Consider the following 18,185-nt stretch of genomic DNA (forward strand, 5'->3'; position numbering starts at 1 on the left):
CTTTGTTCCTGTGATGTCTCTTGCAGTATTGGTGACAAATCTATTGGCAGTTAAAGCATGCAAGCCAGTTGAAGTTCATCTAGAAAAATCTCACAAAGGTAGTTGTCAGTGGATTTGAAAGCCTTGGGGAAATACTCTTTATTTTCACATTTTCTTAAGTTCTCTGCACAGCTAGACTTAATTGGTCATCCATTGGAGCTCATGTTAGATCCATCTTATGCTGAGCATGGCTTCTGCAGACACCAGAGTGAGTTGGACAGAACTGATTTAGAAGAGGAGGAGGTATTTTGGGGGTGCAGTTAATCTTTTATGTTTTAGAATCCAGTGTTAGGATGAGAGAATTGGCTGTAGCATCTGAGAGAAATGTGTGAATCTATTCCGAATTTAAAATGTCAGAGTAGAAGTGTGATAGGAGACCTTGTGCAAGCTCTTTGAAACATGAGTTTTTCTGTAATAACTAGTTCTAGTCGTGTCAGATAACATAAGTATTATGTTATTGGCTGTAGAGCATTGAGAGTAGCATCTGTTCCAATCCATTGACAGAGCAATGAGTCAGTTAGCTTAATATTAAAGTCAAATGCTGTGGAACACATTTCTAACCAGGGTAAGAGACTTTTTTACAAATAATATTTTACAGCATGATAGATGCTGTAGATAGATAGTCTTTATATTTGGGTGTTTTTAATACTGCATTTTTAAGTTAAAACTTCATCTATGTGATGGATTAATAATTTTGTAGTATTGAATATGGAGTTAAACTTTGGAAGATGGTAAACCTCTACCTTTTGTTGTTTGTAGATAAAAATACAGGGGAGCTTCTTCTGAAAAATGCCTCTCAAGAATATTCTGGTACATACCACTGTGTTGCCTCAAACAGAGTTGGCACGGATGAATGTTCTGTTGAGCTGAATGTCACCCCTCGTAAGTGTTTGCTGTGTAATGGTCACATAGTGTTCTGTGTATTAAAACTGGACAGTCATTTTTCTCTATGCTCAAATCCAGAGCTTTGTATCTGGTGGGTGCCAGTTCAAGTCTTTTTATTATTTTAAAAGCATGTGATTGAGCATATCCTCTCTGATTCAATGATGTGCTATTAACCTGGATCATGTAAAACATGAGGTTTAATATTAGAAGAAAGTTGACCTTATAACTTTGACAGTTAACAAACAGTGTTGTTATTTATCTATTCTAGCCGTAAATACAGCTGGTATAATTGCTGGAGCTATTATAGGAACTCTACTGGGTCTTTCTGTACTGACTTTTCTCGTCTTCTGTTGCTGTAAGAAGCACAGAGAGAAGAAATATGAGAAGGAAGTCCATCATGATATCAGGTAACCTGTCTCTAGTTTCTGAGCAGTATTATTAGAAGATTAACTTTTAAACGTGTACTTCTGCAAGTAAGATACTTAACAGTTGAGATTTCTGTCTTAATCTGGAAAGCTTATTAACATACTAATGGCTTGTCAGAGAACTTTTTGTAGTCATGTCTAATTTGAGTAAACATTTTAAATGCAATGAATACTTTTTTTTTTGGTCACTTTAAAGGAATGCATAAGGATTTTTTTGGCTGCTGCATCAGAATAGAAAGAAACAAACTGAGTACTTGTTTTGTAAGTTCCCACATTGCAATGGTGACTGAACTCTTGTTCTGAAACTGGCTTTTTTTTTTTTTTTTGTTTATTTCAGAGAAGATGTTCCACCTCCAAAAAGTCGCAGTTCAACAGCTCGTAGCTACATAGGCAGCAATCGTTCTTCTCTGGGTTCAATGTCTCCCTCAAACATGGAAGGATATACCAAAACTCCATATAGCCAAGTCCCAAGTGAAGACTTCGAACGTAGTCCTGGTCAAAACCCAACCTTTGCACCTTCAAAGGTAGCTGCACCTAATTTAAGTAGAATGGGAGCTGTTCCTGTGATGATTCCAGCACAAAGCAAAGATGGGTCCATAGTATAAAATATTATTAATTTAAAAGCTGTTTTTTAAAGTGTTCATTGTAAGTATTAGAGAAAACTATGTTCCATCCCTCATCTAAACACTGGCATGAAATTGTCCTTGAAGAAAATGAACAAGTTAGTTTGAAAAGCCACCAATTCTCATACTGAATTTTAAATTTAGTGTATGACAGTTGAACTATTTGCTAAAAGTGTTGAAGTTCCTAAATAAATATCAGACACTGAAGGTAGTTGGACCTCTGGTAGGTTACTGAAGAGACACTGTCAGCTGATGTGTAGTTCTGAATGTGTAACAGTGAGACACAAATGAGAAGTAACTAAAGCATTTCATATGTAGACCATGAAGTTTCTCAGAGTTCCTGAAACTTCATTCTCAATGGTGGAATAGCAGAAATATTTGGCCACTGTCTGATGTAGTTGCAGGGGACTGAAATATTGAGGATGACTTTGAATTATGTTCAGACTATTTATGCAGTTCTTTGACCTGGCAATGTTTGTTTGGAGCACTTGAGCTTTTGAGGAGCAGACAGTTATTTGATTGGTTCAATTAATTTAATGAATCTATTCTGAATTTAAAATGTCAGAGTGTGGAAGTGTGGAGACCTTGCAAGCTCTTTGAAACACAATTTTTTCTGTAATAACTAGTTCTAGTCATGTCAGATAACTTAATGTTATCTGATGCAAGAGGTCCAGTCAGGTTATTGGTAATTGTATCTAAGCTTTAAAATCTATAGATCAACTGTTACTGTCACAGTAAGAAGGAATTATTTATCTTTATACAGGTCTTTAAGTTAATTGTACCTTGCATTTTTCAGCTCCTGTTTAGATACTAAGGCAGTGCTCTTACTTTTTTCCAAATCGATTACCTAGAAGCTCCATGGGGATTTAATGAAAGCTGTTAAGTAACTGGTATTTAATATCTGCCCTCTTGCTCTAACATCAGTGGGGAAACAACTTTTCCTATGTACATGTAAGCTGTAGTCAGCCCTTACTCAAGATGCTAATATCTTTCTGTATGAATTTGCCAGGAGTTTAAAGCTCATTTTTACTTGCCTATTCAGCAGCTCTAGATAGTCTGAACCAGTGTTCAGACTTTCAAGAGCAAGAGTTTCGTGCAGCTAAGAGGAAACAGTTATCCAGAATTCTTGTTACAAATCTCATGTTTCAAGATTAAAAATGCTTCTTCCCAATTTTGCAAACTTAAATCAATACAGGAGAAACGGAATAATTCCGTGGTTTTGTTTCACATGCATTTAAGGACTTCTGACTTCTCATAGCTTCTGATGACTGATATTATATACCTGTGGAAACTGGATTTAAAACTCAGTGCAGTTTGAATATTTGTGGATTTTTTTTGTCTTCCTTCCTATCTTCTGCCGCCTTTATCCTGTGCTGGGGGCACCTGGGGGAGACTCCCTTCATGTTATTCTATCTCTAGATGTTAAACTGCAAGGTATTTTGGAAAACTCAGAAAGCATGTAGTATGTGGCACTGATGTTGCTGAAGGAAATATTTGAATAGCCTGTTGAAAGATGTTAGGCTTATTTGTATGTAGTATGTATTTGAGAGAAAACATTTGCCCAAACTTCTAGGTTTAGTGTCTGCTTTTTTATAGCTGCTTATAGATCTGTGATAAATTCTTTGGCTTACTAGTGTTTGTCCTATATATAATTAGGTGCACAGTTTTTGGCTGGCACTATTAATGCAAAGAAATTACCCTGGTCATGGCAGGGTGGTTGGTACAAGGTCATCTTCCAACCCAAACCATTTTATGACTCTAACATACCCTTCCTACTGAATTTAGAAACTTGAATGGCTGCTATTAAGTATTCTAGACCTAGTTTTACACATTTGGGACTTTCTTAGATTGTAATCTGATACTGTTAGAGATAAAAAATCTTTCATGTGTGCCTTGTCAATAAACTTTGCCTGATTGTAACTTCAGTTTTTATGAAATTTCTGGTGCCTAAACATACTGTTTGAATAGGTGCTTAGATGATGGTACAGTTCTTAAAACATGACACTGTGATCTGATTTCTTGATTCTTATGTACTATTTATACCTCTTCATGCCTATTTTTGGATGTGACTTCAGTGTCTCTCTCTGTATTGTTCTGTACTTCAAAATGTCACTTACTCCTTCAATTGCTAATTATGATCTGTGTTCATATTCCTGGAAACTGTTGTACCAATGAGATCAATGATTGACTTTTATTTGTGTGGTAAATAATAGGTTTAGTAAATGCACTAAACATAGCTTCTGAAAAACAATAGATGAGGAGACATCTTGCATCCAATTATTGTGATAGAAGAGACTTCTGAGATGTTAATCATACACTGATTGTTTACCTTGAAACTAAGGCCTTCCATAATTAAAAGGGTATAGTTATTATATCTACAAGTTGAGTACAAAAATAAACAGAATCACAGACTGAGAGATAGCTATAAACCTAAGCAACCAGGCAGCAAACCTACTAAATTTGGTTCTTAGCCATCTGTGGACATATGTTTTTGGTGGTGGCTTCTGGGGGTTTTTTTGTTCATTTTGTGTTGGGTTTTTTTCTTAGTTTGGCCTGAGACCCTGTATTTACAGTCAGGTAAGCCCTAGGACGGGCAAATGCAGAAACCTATCTCAGTAAAATACACAGACCAGAGTTTACACGTGCTCGATGATGCACTATCAGCTTGTGCAAAACAATAAATGGACAGATGGACAGCATGATGTGCCCTCAGAGCCTAGCTGTTAGGCTTAGCAGCCTTGACAGTGTCTGTCTATTTATGTAATTGCATGGAAAATAAAAGAAATAGAATCTGACATAGTCCTTATCTGAAATGAAGAACCTCTTACTTGGGGTAAAATTTGCCTCAAGTTGCTATCATCATGCCTTTTTGGATGGATACAACACTACTATGAAAACATACTACTGCTATAATAAATTATAAATTATTTTTTTTGTCACTACATTGTTCACTTATACTGGATTATGATTTCAGAAGCAGCTACTGTAGTTTAACAATGATTTCTAGCTGTGTAGGAGATGAACTGGTTAAACATCTGAGGTGTCCAATCTTGCAGATGATAACTCTGCTAACAGAACACCTTTTTAGGAAGTAATGGCAGCTGATAAACCAGTTAGGAGGTGGCATTTTTAAAGACTCATTTTATTAAAAAAAAAAATGGGGAGGGGGAGGGAGGGGGGTACCATTATGTAAATATTCTAAGTGAGCTTAAGAAACCTCTAGTTAATGTCATGACTGTAAACTTGCCTGTTGAGGACTACTATATATAGAAAGAAATCCTTCAATTTTAGCATGGTGTGAATAAAGTGTTAGACTTGTAATACTGTAGAGGTTACATAACACTTGTCCATACATTACAAATGTTTTCGTAAACTTTCTGCAATGGATACTTAAAGATATTTGTGTGAAACTTCCTTCCCTGAAAATGAATACTTCTTCCAAAACTGTGTGGTGCACAGAAATGCCTTGTTGAAGGGGTAAAACATGACTTCTGAAAGAAATGTACAACGCATACATCTTTATCAGCTCTCGATAGTTGCATCCATATTAGATGTATGCTTCCTGCTTAATAGTGCAAGTATGATTTCTGAATTGCAAGTTATTTTGTAATGCTGAGTATTGTATATTACTAGTTTCCATGACATGCTTTTAGTTTTGTTCTGAGCAGTGTATATTCTGGATCACTTTAGATCTTTGTTCCAGTCTAAAAATATTACGCTATTTGTGTCACTTAAACCTTGTTTTATACACTTGATAGGTGCTTTATGGGACCCTTTGGTTTTCGGTCCTCTAGCATTGAGGCACAGCTCAACTGAAACTGGAGCAATAATACTTCCTGGGATCCAAAATGTTGCAATGTTACATTATACTTCTCATGCACAAAGCATGGACTTTGAATAGTGATATGAATTTCAGTCTGAGGTTTTATATTCACACTTTTGGGGGAATGGTGTTTTAAAATACAAGTATTGTGAGTGAATTTGTAAAAAAATCAAATCCAAAATTTTGAAATGCTGTAGTTCCATGACAGACTTGTGTACTTTTTGAAATAAAACTGTTGACGAAAACAGGAGTCTGTCTTTATTTTAAAGCAGCACTTGTGTATAGCTTTAGCTTTCTCTTTATGTAATTGGAAGTGAACTAATAAATATGGCTGTGTATACCACACTGGCATTAATAATTTTATTTTTTTGCTTTTTTTCCCCCCCATTAATTTCTAACGGAAGGAAAACTTCAGATAATTTAGAACATGCACTTATTTGGAGTTCCTAATTCTAGATATCAATAGATACTCTGAAACATAAGGCTGGAAAGGAACTTTAGATGACATTTCATCCCTCTTTATTTTAGATATTTAGATATTTCTGAAACTGATTGATCTTTGTATTTTAAAGTTCAAATAAGTAGATTTGCAGATTTTTGTTGATAAAATGCTCGGTGTTATATTGTCATGTAATGTGCATCGTTTATGAGTCATATGAAGTTGACTTGTGCTACCCTGCACCCCTTGGCCTTGCAAACCAACTCATTATTGTACTTGTAATTTTACCTGAGATTAATACGATTTCTCCAGTGTCATCTTGGGCACATATTTAGTTTTAGGAAACAAAGTCTGGCATAGACTCTGTTTGTGCATTAATGGCTTGTGTTGTGTTCATGTCACTAAGGGCATAATTAGCTTATATTTGCTCATAATGTTTATCTGTTATAATGCATGCATATCTTTCATATGTTAATGAGTACCTGTGCCATGCCAGGTCTTCCAGTTGCTTCTTTTTGTATATATAAAAAATCTGATACATGTGTGCACAAGCATATGAAGTTACATGGAATACTGGTAGGAAAACCTTAAGGACTTTTTTCTATTTCACATTAAGACTTGTGCTTAAATACAAAAGGAAACCTCATAAAAATGAAGGTTCAGATTTGTCTCAATTTGTAGAGTTCTGAGAAACCTTTTTACATGCTTTTAACATTAACATCAAGGCTGAAGTTCAAGACTTCTCTCCTAAGGTGACACTTTTTTCACACATGACCCTCGCAGGCCTCAGCTGCTCCAGGTCTTTTATTTGGAAATGAGATAATCCTGAACCAGAAGCTGAGTACCTCCAGCTTGTCTGTGGAATACCAACAAAGCAGCTAGAGTTTTCCTGAGAGTGTCATAGAAGAACAGAGAGCACTTATCATGTGGTAGTTCTATAGAACATTTGTGGTCATTGTATTAGACAATGCCTTGGATAAAGTTTCCTATAAGGTCTGTCTCACTGTTTGTTTATTTGTTTGTTTGTCTGAACATCTTTGACTATGTCCTTTGAGCTTACTGTCTCAAATTTACTTCTTGCTTGGAGAAGCTTGAGTTTTTTCAAGCTCTGTGATAATGCTGATAGGCAAATAATTGTTAGGTAGTTTTAGAAAGCAGTTAATGAAGGCAACTTAGCCTTGTTTTCTGTCTGTAAAATTAATAAAGCAAAACAGTTTGTAAAGAAAATAGCTGATCAAGGGCCAAAACCAAGTAGGATGAAATGCTACTGAAATGCTCTGAATGTTGCCTACCTTTGAAAGTCTCAGCTTATTCCAAATTTACCTTTCACTTGTGGGATGGTCATATATGATGGTTTACAACTGGAAAACTTGCATCTTAGTATAAGAATAATGTGTGTACTTGAGTTACAATGATTCTGTTGCTTTTTTAATTTGCTTTAGGCTTTTTGCAGAATGGGACAGACCCAGCTATAAGAAGAGTATGAACCTTTAATTTTATAAAATAACCACTCTGGCAGAAAACTGGCCTGGAGGGTTGTGTTGTCCCTGCTTCTGACTTCCATTCAAAGTCAAGTTTCTGAAAATAGGGATCCTTTAAGGACTCTTTGATTGGGGTTTTTTTCATATTGTTGTAAGTCAACGTTAGTGTCACCTTTATAAGTTGGTATTTTGAAGATGTAGCTTTCCACTGTTGAAACACTTGTTAAGTTGCTTTGAATGTTCAAAGTCAGTAGCGTTCATTGCCAGCAGGTGCTATCTGGGTCCATGTTTTTAGTGCGTTAGCACAATAATTGAAATTTCTTTTAGTCAATACTATCTAGAGAAACACATGCAAGACATTTGTACCATATTATTCAGGAAACAAAAATTTGTGCAGCTCATACAGGAACCCTGAATGACACAGGGTTGATAGATGGCGGGAGGGCACGGCTTTATAAAGTTGAGGCATGTTGGTTACACAACTTGATTATGTAACGGTTTTAAAAAGTGGCAATATTAGAAGAGACATTAACATCTGAAAGCACATCATTTTACCTTCAGTAATCTAATTTTTTCTTCGGGGAAAAACCTCCAGAGGCAGCATGTCCGCTGGGAAGTGCTGAAAGCTGTGCGATGCATTGACAGTTGTCCCAGTTCTCAGGGCTGGATGCTGTGGCTCTGTGAGCCGCAGGCAGGACAAAAGTTGAGTGCTGTACCTGAAGGGTATTGTATTCTCGTTCTTGGAGTATTTTTCCTAATTGCAAAATGAGGATAGGAAAGCGGCGAGTCTGATCAGTTTCTGGGGAGTTTTGTTAGGAGGGATCTGGATTCTGGAAGCACAAATGAGCTTTCCAGCTTTTTGGAGCCTTCTGCTACTCTGGTTTCTAGCAACATCAGATTTAGGGGTTTTCAGAGTCTGCATTTAGAGTTGCTTATATGAACTGCATACCTTTATTGCTTTTTGCAGAGCCTTGTACTCTTTCTACCATGCATCATTCCTGCATGTGATGTTTTTGGTTATATTAGTACTTAACAGTACTGTATAAAGAAACAATCAGAAGAAACTGTAGAGTTTCCTGAACACCCCAGACAGAGCTAATGGTGTCAGCTTGGCTTCTTGGTGCTCTGGGCACAAATATCTCCAGGGATGCAGTGGTCACTCATGTTAGGAATCGGCTTGTTCAGAATGTGGCACCAAGGAATACTAAATCAGATGGTATAAAAGTAATTTAGGACCATTAGTATAATACTTTCTAATTATGTCAATTTTGCAACTTAGAAACTTGAGCTTTTGTTTCTCGTGGCCAGTTCCTGCTGTACAAATGAAGTAACACCTTTTCATAGCTTGTGACTTGACCTGCTCTGCGATTTCTAAGTGAAACTGTTATCCCATATAGGAATCCCTGTTTCTTGTCGCTTGGTAATATTTCACCTGTGACACAGCAGTCAGGATTAGACAGATTTCAGGGAAGTTAAAGTGTGCAGCAGGGCGTCTGCTCACGCTGTTCAAGGTCTCTGTTCACAGCCAGCAGCAGCAGCTACTTGCTAATGACTGACTCATCAGGCAGCAGAGTGGGTGGCGTTTCTAAGAATCTGTTTGCTGAAGTCAAAACATTTGTGCTATGCCTTACTTAGGTGTGGGAGATCGAGGTAAACAGCAATCTTAAATAGTAATTTTACCAGTAGAATAGCTAAGGTGGGAGGGAAACCAATACCCTTAGATGAGCAATAAAATCAACTAGTAGTAATCCATAAAACTACTGAATTTTTTGTGATTGCTAAAGAAGATGCCAACTCTGGGGCACAGCTGGTGGTTTGTGGAACATGTCAAAAAGCTTATGTTGTGGCTGCTAGCACTGCACTTCTTACCCAGATAAATAAAATGCCCTTCCATGTCACTTCCAATCCTGTAACTGTCCAGACCAGAAACAGTTCATCTAAGTGTATAGTACAAAATAAAGCTTGCAATTACTTTAATTTCATATATTCTTCCCTGTTTCTTGTTGGTACATGAGAAAAATTCAAACCTGCTAAAAGGACACAGCTTGAAATGAACTGTTTGGTCTTGCCCTGGTTTTCATCGTTATGAAGTTGCTTAGGCATTGCAATATAATTTTCTTTCACTTCCGACTTGGGTTGTGTTTTGGGTGACCTTTTCAGGTAATGTATTTAATTTAATGACCTTGTATCCCTATTTAAGATGGGAAAACTCACTGGGTTTAAAACATAGAGCTTAAAAAATGCCATGTATTCCCATACTGTCTCCAGTCCACATGGAAACAAAAAAGACATTTTATGGCTAAGTATCAGTGCTTTGTGTTGAAAGCTAGTAGTAAATGTTGTGTCTGGGAATTACAAATGGCCCTCATGGCTGCTTGCATCCCTGTCTTTCTGTGCCTAAATGTGACCAACTGTACAGTGCTTTGCAGGAACCTAAGAATATGGTTTCCATCAGAAATCTAAGGAACTTTCTTAGGTGCCAGGTGGTTATTTTTTTATTGTTTATTCAGGAAAGTAATTTAGGTAAAAAAATGGTTCTTGTAATCTGCATGAATTCAGGATTTTTTTTATAAGCTCTAACAAAAAGCTGTAAACTGTAAAAATGTACAGTTGAGGATGAATGTAGTTTTTGAGAGCATTTCATACTTGTACATCCCTTTTATTTACCAAAAAAAAATAAAATAGATATAACTAAAGCCTGATTGACTACTATGGACCAGAGCTTAGCTAGTCATTGAAATGTCAATATTCCTCAGACTGAAGTTAAGGTCACCAATAAGGTTTCTTCATTTGTAGCTCATTTGGGGAATAAGCCCTGTTTCTCAGGCAGATCATGATTGTGTCTGCTGATTTTCTTTTAGGAGCAAGACAGTAAAAATTGTTATTCTTGTACAGATATCCTACAGTTCTGCTCATGCTAGATTGCATACTTGTTATCAATTATGTGTTTTAAAAATCAAGGTTATGTTGCTACTAGAAGTATTTTAGCTGTATTATTTGAAATATGATATATGCATATCAGTATGGTTTGCTTTTTTCTTTTTCTTTAATAGTGTGTGAACTGGGTGGGCAGGCAAGAATCTCAGACAACTCACTAAAATCCTTTATTTGTAGATGAAAGAGCTGGAAGGAATGTTGGAGCCTTTATGCTCAACAGTCCATTTTTGTTGCCTATTAGATATTAGCATAATTTCCCTGTCTTGGTGTTACCTGAGCAAGCTCGGATTTTAAGCTGTTGTCTGACAGTGAAAATTGGGTTGTATGTTATACACGTGAATTTTATTCTGACAAGATCTCATGTCTGTGCCAACCATATTAACTAGTTAATTTGCTTCCAGCTTTATTGTTTGTACATGGGAGGGAAATTGCTGAACATGCAAGGAAGCTGAGGACATCCCTAGTGCTTGATATGGCTAACAGAAGCTCACTCACCAGCAATAAAAACAGTAACAAAAGAATCCCAAGGCAGAAGAGTCCAGTTAACGAAATGGAGGATTAGGATTGATGTCCTGACTCTGTCATGACTTAGCTGTGTGATTTTTTATTTTTTATTTTTTTTATTTTTAAATTGCTTATTAGTGTTGACATTTTCTCCTTGGTCGTCATCTTTCATAGCTGTTAGAGCGGAGATAGTTCTGTTGACTCTTAGTGACTTTCGAATCTAGAGTTTCACATTACACTGCCATTTTTTTTAAAGCTATCCTTGTCAAATCTCTTCAGCCTTCACTAGATGCCCATCTGATTCTTATTTTCCCTTCTTTTATAAGCTTAGAAAAATTTTAAATATATGTAGTTAAAGATAGTTATCTTGGTCAGACCATCTGCGGTTGTCTCTGTCCCCTGCTGCTTGAAGGTTTTTAATTCTGTCCTGATTGCAGTCACACTTCCAGTATTGGCAGTGCTCCTTGAGTATTTCAGGTTGTAGTAACAATAATAGTAAAGCAGATCTTGAGGGTGAAAGATTCCCCCAAAGCCCATTGCCAGTGCAAGGGAAAATGCTTTTCTTCTAGAGGTTCGGCCAGAGATCCCAGCTTGGCTGCCTGCTTGGTATCACCTTGAAATGAAGCAGCTTTTCTCTCCTCCCACTCAATAACATGTAGAGGAGAGTGTTTACCTGGGCTGGTGTCCTCATCACTCCACTGGGTCACTTGACACTCCTTCACCACCCTTTCCCTGCTGCTCACTACAAGTGTGTTGAAAGGCATTGCCAGAGTAACAGAATGGAAATACAGAATCAAGATGTGTTGAATATTTTTCTTCATCATCACTGATATTGAAGGTATCTAGCCATGTATTCTTACACTGCCAGGCTGAACACATACGGAGAGATGGAAAGCTCCTTGGCATCATTGGCTCTGTCAGCAGCAGACTGCTCTGTGTTTGGCTTATTATACAGTTTTCCTCTGCCTTACAGCTTCTCACTTATATTGGGTACCTGACTCTCCTCTTCCTATCACATGTATGCCTTTTTATTTCTGATTGTAGAATGAGTTTCAGTGCTGAAGCAGGATGAAGTTTTAGACAGGTTTTTCACTTTCCTGTGTGGTAAGTTGCTATTGATCATGCTTTTGTGGAGGGTCGTTACTTTTACCGGCCCTTTGTATCGCATTTTTTGTTCCTAACCAGTTTCACTCCCTTGCCTCTGCTTTAGGCATTAGACACTTTAAACTACATTACATGTAGTGTATTTTAGACTGGCTTCTTGTTTTCCAGTGTAATTGTAATAGAGTTATGTTTGCAAGCACCTGAGCAGACAGTAGTTTCTCATTAACTTAGTTTTCCTTGCATGATCCAAAAGACTTACCACATCTTGTTTATAAGTTGCAACACTGAGGGGTGGATTTTTAAAATTAATTTATTTATTCTTTTCTTTATCACAGCTGCATGAATAGCCTCCAGCTGCATTCTAGGGTTCACTTGCCAGACTGCATTTTTCTTTTTTGTTCTATTGCTAGAGATTTATTTAGATGAGAAGGAAAGGAAAAGAAAATCAAGACTGAAGGCATCAGGGCAGTGCAGGCAAAGGAAAACAGATTATGTTCGTGTTCTGTTTTGCCTTTCTAGCTCATTTCAGCATCAGATTTTAAAAAACATTTGCTTTTCCAAATAACTGGAATATCAAAAGCTCTTGCCCCATCCCAGCTCAACCCTATGTGCCATGTAGCAGAATTTTCTCTGGAAGTAGGGTATGTTAGTTGTCTCAACTTGTTCCCGAAAGGGAGCGAAGAGGATGTGCTTGATGGAGATACGTCATTGCGCAAGTCCCTGCTTGCATGCTTGTCTTATTCCTGAGAAAAGCTGGATTTATAAACATTTTGGCATGCAAGAGCACCCTTTCTTCAGGCTTTTTCAGTAGAATAAATGAACTGTGGGGGGAGGAACTTAATCATTATTTAGAAGGCATATGTTTGCAAATGATTAACTTGTTATCTGTTTGAGATCTATTAATGCAAGGGGTGGAAAACAGGATTGTTGTGTTAGCCATGGTGCGAAGACAGGAATACAGATAGACCTATTGCCAAAGTGTTCAGTCCCAATTAGAATCGTAAAATCACAGAATGTTAAGGGATTGGAACAGACCTAAAGATCATGTAGTCCCAACCCGCCCTGCCCTGGGCAGGGACACCTCCCACTAGACCAGATTGCTCAAGGCCTTATCCAACCTGTCTTTTAACACTGCCAAGGTTAGGTCATCTACAACCTCCCAGGGCAACCTGTTCCAGTGTCTCACCACCACAGTAAAAAAATTACTCCTAACATTTAGCCTAAATATCCTCTCTTTCAATTCATAAGCATTATGACTTACTCTATCCCTGTAGTTCCTAACAAAGAGTCCCCCTCTGGCTTCTCTGTAGGCCCCTTCAGATACTGGAGGGTTGCTTTGAGGTATCCACACAACCTTATCTTTTCTAGGCTGGACAGCCCCAACTTTCTCAGCCTGTCTTCACAGGGGAGGTGCTCCAGCCCTCTTACCAGCTTCATGGCCCTCCTCTGGACTTGCTCCAACAGTTCCATGTCCTTATCTTGAGGTCACCAGAACTGTACACAGTACTCCAGGTGGAGTACACAAGAGCAGAGTAGAGAGGGAGAATTAATACACTGCTTAATATTCCTTAAAATAATAATTATATAAGCAATAGCCAGAATGAAGTTGCAAAACAGGTTCTCATGCTGGGTAGTAGCTTTCAATAGAAAGAAGCCAAAGGTGGTGATTTCATGCCAAGCATTGCTTGGTACTGATTTGAATTATGCTTCCAAGCAAGGTTTTGAGAAGGTACTCAGTTAATTTTACTGTCATGTGCAACTCAAAGATTTTACTTGATGTGTAATTCTAATTGCAATGTGACAGTTTGCAAGGAAGAAAGAGATGTTGCAGAGGTAGCCTGAGTCAGTTATTTTAATTACTGGTCTTACGTGGCATTATGGCATGTTTTAAAAAATTGTGAGGACTGGTATAATTACACAAAGGCCTGTAATAAGCTGAAATAGGGGAGTAAGAAAATGAGATACTTCCAGTAAATGCAATATAGCTATGTATACATGTGTGGATTATTAATTAGGAAGAACTTGTTTTCTAGTGAAATATTGTGTTTGCAAAATTAGTGTCTGTCAGAAGCATTTGAGTACATGCAGCATGTAGAAGGGGCATTTTGTAGCAAGAAGTCGTGGCAAAAATGCATAGTTACCATTTTTCTTAGCATATCAGTCATAGAATGCTGAAGTGGAAGAATGCAGAACCAATAAAAAACCGTAACTGGAAGAAAGGATTACTTTTTGTTACCTTTGTGCAAAAAGGTATTCCCAGAAAAGTCAATAAAAGTAGTCAAGAAACTAGAACTGACTTCTAAGGAAATGGTGAAACAAGCAAATATGCAAATTGACAAGAGTCAGTGGATTATTTGAGAAAACTGAGTGTTTATAGCAGTAAACAAAAATGAGGTTCTTTGGTAACTCAAGTTACTGGTATGAAAATGAAGAGACATCTTAGCAGATTTTGACAGGTACTTTAAAACTGTAATGCAGTTGGTGTGCACTGGGAAATCCATGAGGATTGTCAAATAACCTATGTGAAGATACTGAAAATTGGCTATCAAATTAAACTTACAGTCATTTAAAGTCCACTAATATATGGAGTGTCAATTTGCTGCACCAGTTTGCTGTAAGACACTGGTATAAACCCTAATCTGAATGACCACAAGTCAGGTGATGATCTCAATTGTGCATTTAATTACTGTGTATTACAGTATCTAGTTTCTTGTTAATATAGATTAATGATATTCTTTCTTTTTGTAGTATGACATCGCACACAAGATTGGTGACATAACAGTGGTATAAACATGAAGAAACAGGCATCAGTTTTTGCATGACTTTCCAGTATGGTGAAACTGAAGTACATTATGAAATGAAGTGCTGGTTTTTACTTGATCTCACTTTAGATACAAGATTGTTAAGTAGGCTGTATTCGGTTTTGTAAGTACCAAATTTTTTCTTTTACATATTTTTAATGCAAAGTTTACAAAGTGACTCCTGACGTTTTCCTTGCTACTTTTGTATTTTGAAAAGCTTGCATCTCTCTGCTTCCCCTGCCCTAGTCCCAGAGATGCAAAAAGTTGTGAAGTTAACAAAATCAACTCAGGTAGGAGAAATATAGCCTTAAGCAGCAGAGCATTGAAAGAGATTGTAATCTGAAATAGAGTAGTTTTGTTTTTTCCTAGCTTTCTGGTCTGCTGATCTGATAGGAAGTGTGTCATCTATTCAATGCTGTTGTGATAACATTGAGGTCTTACCACCTATGTGTGAAATGCGCTGTTTCAAGATTGTATATATTTTATAACACTTAATAAAATATACTTGAGCCTTACAGTTAAGACATGCTTCAGCATAATCTGTTAATGCAGATGGTGTGGTAATTCATGTCTGTACACTTCCTTATTCCTCCTGCTCCCCAGTTTACCATGTAGGAGACCAGAGGGAAGAAGAGCATGCCCTTTAGACCAGGCTGGTTACGGGGTCCTTATTGCCTCCTGTGATGTGGAGAATTTGGGTGTGGATTTCATAATGAAAATATTAATCTACCTAATCATGTAAGGATGAGACCACTGTAAACTGGTCTATTGGACAGGTTTTAATTTTCAGAGCTTGGTACCCTGCTGGTACTCAGGCATTTTTGCTATCTCATTACCTGTCACAGTCCACATAGAGCACACTGAAGGGCACACCAGCATTTAGGCAGTAACAGTGAGCACATGCAAACTTAAACCTGTCTTTGCTCAACTACATCTTTCTGTGCTCTTGAGAAATACTGGGTGTATGTGCATGTGCTGGGTTTTTTACTATCATAAACATGTTGATATGAATTTAAACCTTAATCCAGTGGTATGTGTTATGCTGTGGTCTAAAGGCAACCATATAATCTGTTCTGAAACTGGTGGTTATAATGCTGAAAAATGTTACTGATTATTTTTGCTTCTGTTTTTGAGAGGAGTGCAGCTAATTCTAGAATACAGTCAAACTCAGATGCTTTTGAGCAAAAGCAATTCCATATAATTAGCTTTGTTGCTGCACATGAAAAATCAAGTAAAGCCACCTAAGAAAATTTTCATGAGAAAAATGAAAACATGGAGGGTTTCTAAATATAACAGGTTTAAATAGCCAATTAAAAAATTTCCAAATCTAGTTGAAGTTCAATGTTACAATTACAGGAAAAATACTTTGCCTTTAAGAAGCACTTGTTTTTATGCCAAAACATTACATTCCTCATTCGTCCCTTTGATTCCATGTTGTCTAAACTTGTCTTTGAGTGAATCTGGCAAGTAATTAAGCAGAGTAAAGTTCCATTGTGATCAGCATGAAAGTTACCTTATGAAGCAGCAGCAACTGCCTGTTTAGTGTGTGTTCTTTGAGGCTTTTTTCTACAGTGTACTCGGTGTAAGATGAGTAAGTGTCTTTTGCTCTCCCTCAGTGATCACCATCATTTAAGTGCTTAATTGCTGGTGTTTTAGGAGGTTAGGAGGAAGATAGGAAGATAGTGTCCAAGCTTATAGTTTTTGTGTAAACCCAGGAATTTTTAGAATTTTTTTTCTCTACAAATCTGCACAATTTGATGCACTAAAGTATATTCTTAAGTGAATAAATAAAGTAAACTTTTTTGTAATTAAATACCTAAATTAATTTAATAGGTTAATACTTTAAGTACAGAAGAATGTGCAGTTGCTGTCATTGAAGTTAAATATGTTCCCGTTTTGCAAATAAATTTTCTTTTTTTTCCCCCACAAAACCAATAACTGTACAACTTCTTGTCATCTATCTAAGCAGTTGCTTGGTTTATCCCTATGTTCTTACCAGATGTCCAGGTACCAATACTGAGTCTTTTGAAAGTTATTGTGTGTTGGGTATTTAGTCGAGAATTCTACCTGCTGCAAGGTCACCAAGTAAGTGTTGTTAACTTTATGTTGCTGTGGTGTAAGCAGGATACAAGTTTGAAAACTTGCCTGATGCCACACAGAAAGTCTGAAGATTGAGACTCAGTCTGTTCTCTGCTTCCTTGTATCTTCCTGAGGACTAGGAAGACACAGTGATGAAACCTGGAGGTCATGCCTTTATAGATTATTGTGACCAGGTGGCTATTTCGGATTGACTGTAGAGCAAGGAAGGATCAAAGTACAAGAAAAAGGCAGATGATGTCTCTCAACAGTGAGGGGAAAAGGGCTCAAGGCACTCAGGGGCCCTGCTCTGAGCAGGTGCTTGGACCAGGCAAACTCCATAGGTGCTTTCCAACTTACTTCAGCACTCTGAGATTCTGTAAAAACAATTAACATAGCCAAATTCTCTCTGCATCAAAAAATGGTGATCTTCAGTTTCCATATAGAACTGAAGATGCTAGAAGGCTACAAACACCTCATCTTTTTGCACTGATGTTTCCAGGCACCTCTAGCCTCCTGCCTGGGTGCACAGAAGCCCTTTACTCTGAATAGGATGCACAGCTTGCATTGTATTGCATGTGCATCCTGTTGGCTGCCACTCAGGTGATCCTTCATGAATGTTTATCCAGAGTGTGTTCTCAGGGCATCCTGCTCCAGTCAGTGTTGGGACAAAGCACACTGGCAGCTGTTGCCACTTTTCTTTTAACACTTAAAGGAGATGGTAGTCAATAGTGCTGATGTCACCAACTATGAGCTTGCAAAAAATGTATGCAGTTATATCATGTGACTGTGAAGTAATTCCGAGTCTCTCCCTAAGGCATCTTGTGAAACACTGATGCAGGTAAACCACTTTTAACTTCAGCAGCCCTGCACATGAGTCCCTGGCCCTGCAGTTCTCTTTGCAAGCTCCAGATCTCCTGTGTTACTTACAAAATATAGATGGATCATTACCTAAAATGGAAATCATTACCTAAAAGGAAACTTCAGAATCTTTTGCTACAATTCAGTGCCACATGTAAAGATTGCTTGCTGAAATCTGCACACCTGA

The 18,185-nt window shown here is 37.4% G+C and overlaps 1 protein-coding gene across 1 annotated transcript in view; it reads left to right on the forward strand.

Moving 5' to 3' along the window:
• The window catches only part of CXADR (coxsackie virus and adenovirus receptor), a gene marked incomplete at its 5' end in the record, with an annotated part of 4,808 nt that extends 2,854 nt beyond the window's left edge, over nt 1-1,954 (forward strand). The window contains 3 exons of the mRNA XM_009082096.1: nt 799-921; nt 1,193-1,331; nt 1,687-1,954. Of these exons, the coding sequence (XP_009080344.1) occupies nt 799-921; nt 1,193-1,331; nt 1,687-1,954 (530 nt within the window). The remainder of the gene's footprint in view (nt 1-798; nt 922-1,192; nt 1,332-1,686) is intronic.
• Between the last annotated feature and the right edge of the window lie 16,231 nt (nt 1,955-18,185).

This window comes from Acanthisitta chloris, unplaced genomic scaffold (assembly GCF_000695815.1).
Source record: "Acanthisitta chloris isolate BGI_N310 unplaced genomic scaffold, ASM69581v1 scaffold19129, whole genome shotgun sequence".
In the NCBI taxonomy this organism is placed as follows: domain Eukaryota; kingdom Metazoa; phylum Chordata; class Aves; order Passeriformes; family Acanthisittidae; genus Acanthisitta; species Acanthisitta chloris.